The sequence below is a fragment of the Sinocyclocheilus anshuiensis genome, unplaced genomic scaffold (genome assembly GCF_001515605.1).
Source record: "Sinocyclocheilus anshuiensis isolate Anshui unplaced genomic scaffold, SAMN03320099.WGS_v1.1 scaffold1185, whole genome shotgun sequence".
Taxonomy (NCBI): domain Eukaryota; kingdom Metazoa; phylum Chordata; class Actinopteri; order Cypriniformes; family Cyprinidae; genus Sinocyclocheilus; species Sinocyclocheilus anshuiensis.
This window is the reverse complement of record NW_015548278.1, coordinates 248,929-251,569: the sequence shown is the minus strand read 5'-3', so window position 1 is coordinate 251,569 and position 2,641 is coordinate 248,929. Positions and strand designations below refer to the sequence as shown.

The 2,641-nt window shown below is 36.7% G+C and overlaps 1 protein-coding gene across 8 annotated transcripts in view; it reads left to right on the top strand.

Annotated features, from left to right (window-relative positions):
• The window catches only part of LOC107655805 (histone-lysine N-methyltransferase 2C-like), a 181,720-nt gene that overhangs the window by 109,608 nt on the left and 69,471 nt on the right, over positions 1-2,641 (top strand). For all 8 annotated transcript variants that reach the window (XM_016443383.1, XM_016443388.1, XM_016443389.1 and 5 more), the window contains exon 11: positions 1,226-1,401. In XM_016443383.1, the coding sequence (XP_016298869.1) occupies positions 1,226-1,401 (176 nt within the window). The remainder of the gene's footprint in view (positions 1-1,225; positions 1,402-2,641) is intronic.

The window sequence follows — 2,641 nt, the reverse complement described above, 5'->3', positions numbered from 1 at the left end:
TTTTTTTTTTTTTTTTGTCAAGTTCTAAACGAAAGGAGAAACTAATCAAATTAGTTTAGTAAATGATACTGATGCCAAACTTTGGAACGGTAGTGTATTTATATATAACCAATATATCTGTTTGAAAACCACTGGTGGATGTATCGCCAATATTAAGCTGTTTATTTGTTAGGCTCTTTTTTGGCGGCTTTTACAGTAACATTTATAGCATAATTATGAATTTGATGTTGAGGAGCATTGAATCATTAGATAGATTAGATAGCTTCAATATTTGACCACTGTTTATAATAATACGTGGTTACAGTGACAGTAATATTTAAATTTTCTGTCAGGAATTCAAAATCAATCTGTAGTTATTGATAATTGGAATAGAATAACGAGACTCACACCTGTACATATTCAGTTGCTTTTACTCCCATTCATTTTTGATCACAGGGCTTTGCTACACAACATCCATCAGGGCTTTAAGTCCAAAAGGGAAATATTGATGTATTCACACATTTACTTCTTATCTTTAGATAAAATAATTTCTCTTTGTTTTCCATTAATTATGTAGTCTGATGCGAAGTGGCTTCAACCACTGTCTGCCTGTCTCTCTTACGGGATTGATGACTTGCAGAAAGACAGTTCTCTGCAGATCCATCAATCAGTGTTATGTGATCATATTTCCCACCTTCCAGTGATGTAAACTTCTGTGTTCTGTCTCTGTATATCTATGATGAAACATGAAGCTAAGAAATATATGATTACGATAGGAAATGGTTTATATGTGTTTTTCATGCATTTTGGGGTATTTTTATAATAATAAAATGTGTTTACATGATAATAAACCAGTGTAATATATAAAAAAACGAAATATAATGCGTTTATGCATTATTATATACAAAATCCACAATACAATGTTAATACAAACAAATACAAAGTGAGTTTTGAGCTGAATCTCAAAACTCTTAATCTCATACTGTCATGTGTAGTTTTCAGTCTGAAATAGACATTCTGAAAAGCCCTGCATGGATTAGGGCACCTGAACCAGTATCACATATCCCAGACGGTGTCTCTGTTGTCACACAAGTGGGAGCGCTGTCCGTTTATGATTTTATTGTTTGCACTGTCATGTTACAACATTTTACTTGGCAGTGTTTTAAATATAGTGAGTTTGCAGTCATCATTTTGTATAACCGTGCATTAGATGATGTTGCAGTGAGTTGTGTGTTGTGTTTTGCAGAACTGCCGAACGTGTGCTCAGTGTGGCATGAGGCCTAATGGCCAGTGGTCATCTAATGGTGTAATGTGTGAAGGATGTCAACAGCAGCGTGATTCAGCGCTGGTCTGCCTCATCTGTGGGCAGAATCAGGACTCTGGCCACCCTCTGGACAAACACTCTTGCTGCACTTGTAAGAGGTAGGAAATGACAATGTCACACAGTCTCAAGTGACCTGTTGCTTTAATGAAACTGATTCTGCATAAACAGTATGACACATATTTCCATTAAAATGTTATTTTATTAAGGAAATTCAATAAGTGTCATCCTTGTTGCAAGTGAAATTTGTGTGTGTGTATTTTCCTTGCATTAATTTATCTTAGTTTGTTCATAGTTTAAAGGAGTGACTGTCCATGTTGGTACCCAATTTGACACGTTTGTACTACATGACATTAATACGACTGCCATAGTATTATTACTACTACAGAGCTTGAAGATATAATCCCTGACATGTAAACGCTGTTATATGGGGAAGAGATGTTTCGCATCATAGCGGTTACTATATTATGTATTTTAGCATGTCTGTGTTGACCAACTAGAGCTATCTGTTTTATAACATTATTCGTACAAACCTGAATACTGACAATATAGTCTCAGGTGTTGTTATCCATTATTAGTGTGAAGACTCAGTCAGTGTTGATGAATAATAGCTGATTATTATCTGCAGACTTCAAAGACTATGATTAACCAATAGACAAATTCAGAGAGGTCTGCATTAGGGATGCTCATTTCGGTTAAAGGGGGTCATATGACGTTGCTAAAAAGAACATTATTTTGTGTATTTGGTGTAATGCAATGTGTTTATGTGATTTAAGGTTAAAAAACACATTATTTTCCACATAATGTACATTATTGTTTCTCCTCTATGCCCCGCCTTTCTGAAACGCGTCGATTTTTACAAAGCTCATCGGTCTGGAAAGCGAGGTGTGCGCTGATTGGCCAGCTATCCAGTGCGTTGTGATTGGCCGAATACCTCAAGCGTGTGACTGAAATGTTACGCCCCTTACCATACTGTGATGCCGTGTCCCGGCTCGACGATTCAAAAACATTAAAACTCATTATAAACGAGGCATTTGTTGCATCCAGTGGGGACATAATTACTCATTATAATGACTTATACTGTCTTTTTACGCATTGGTTGCATCGCGCCGCATAAACATAAAACCATGTCTGCATTTGTGATCAGAGAAACGACAAACAAGCGCTACTCTACACTGCTCAAAACTCGCGTTTGAATCGTAAGTGGCAAATTCTTTAAATATGAAGACGTACTTACAGGCTGTGAATCAGAATCGCCAGACTGTCCTTGCAAAGTTGGAATTGCCCCACTTTATAGAAACAGACACCGGCATTGTAGGCTACTCTCCCAGGAAACAGTCC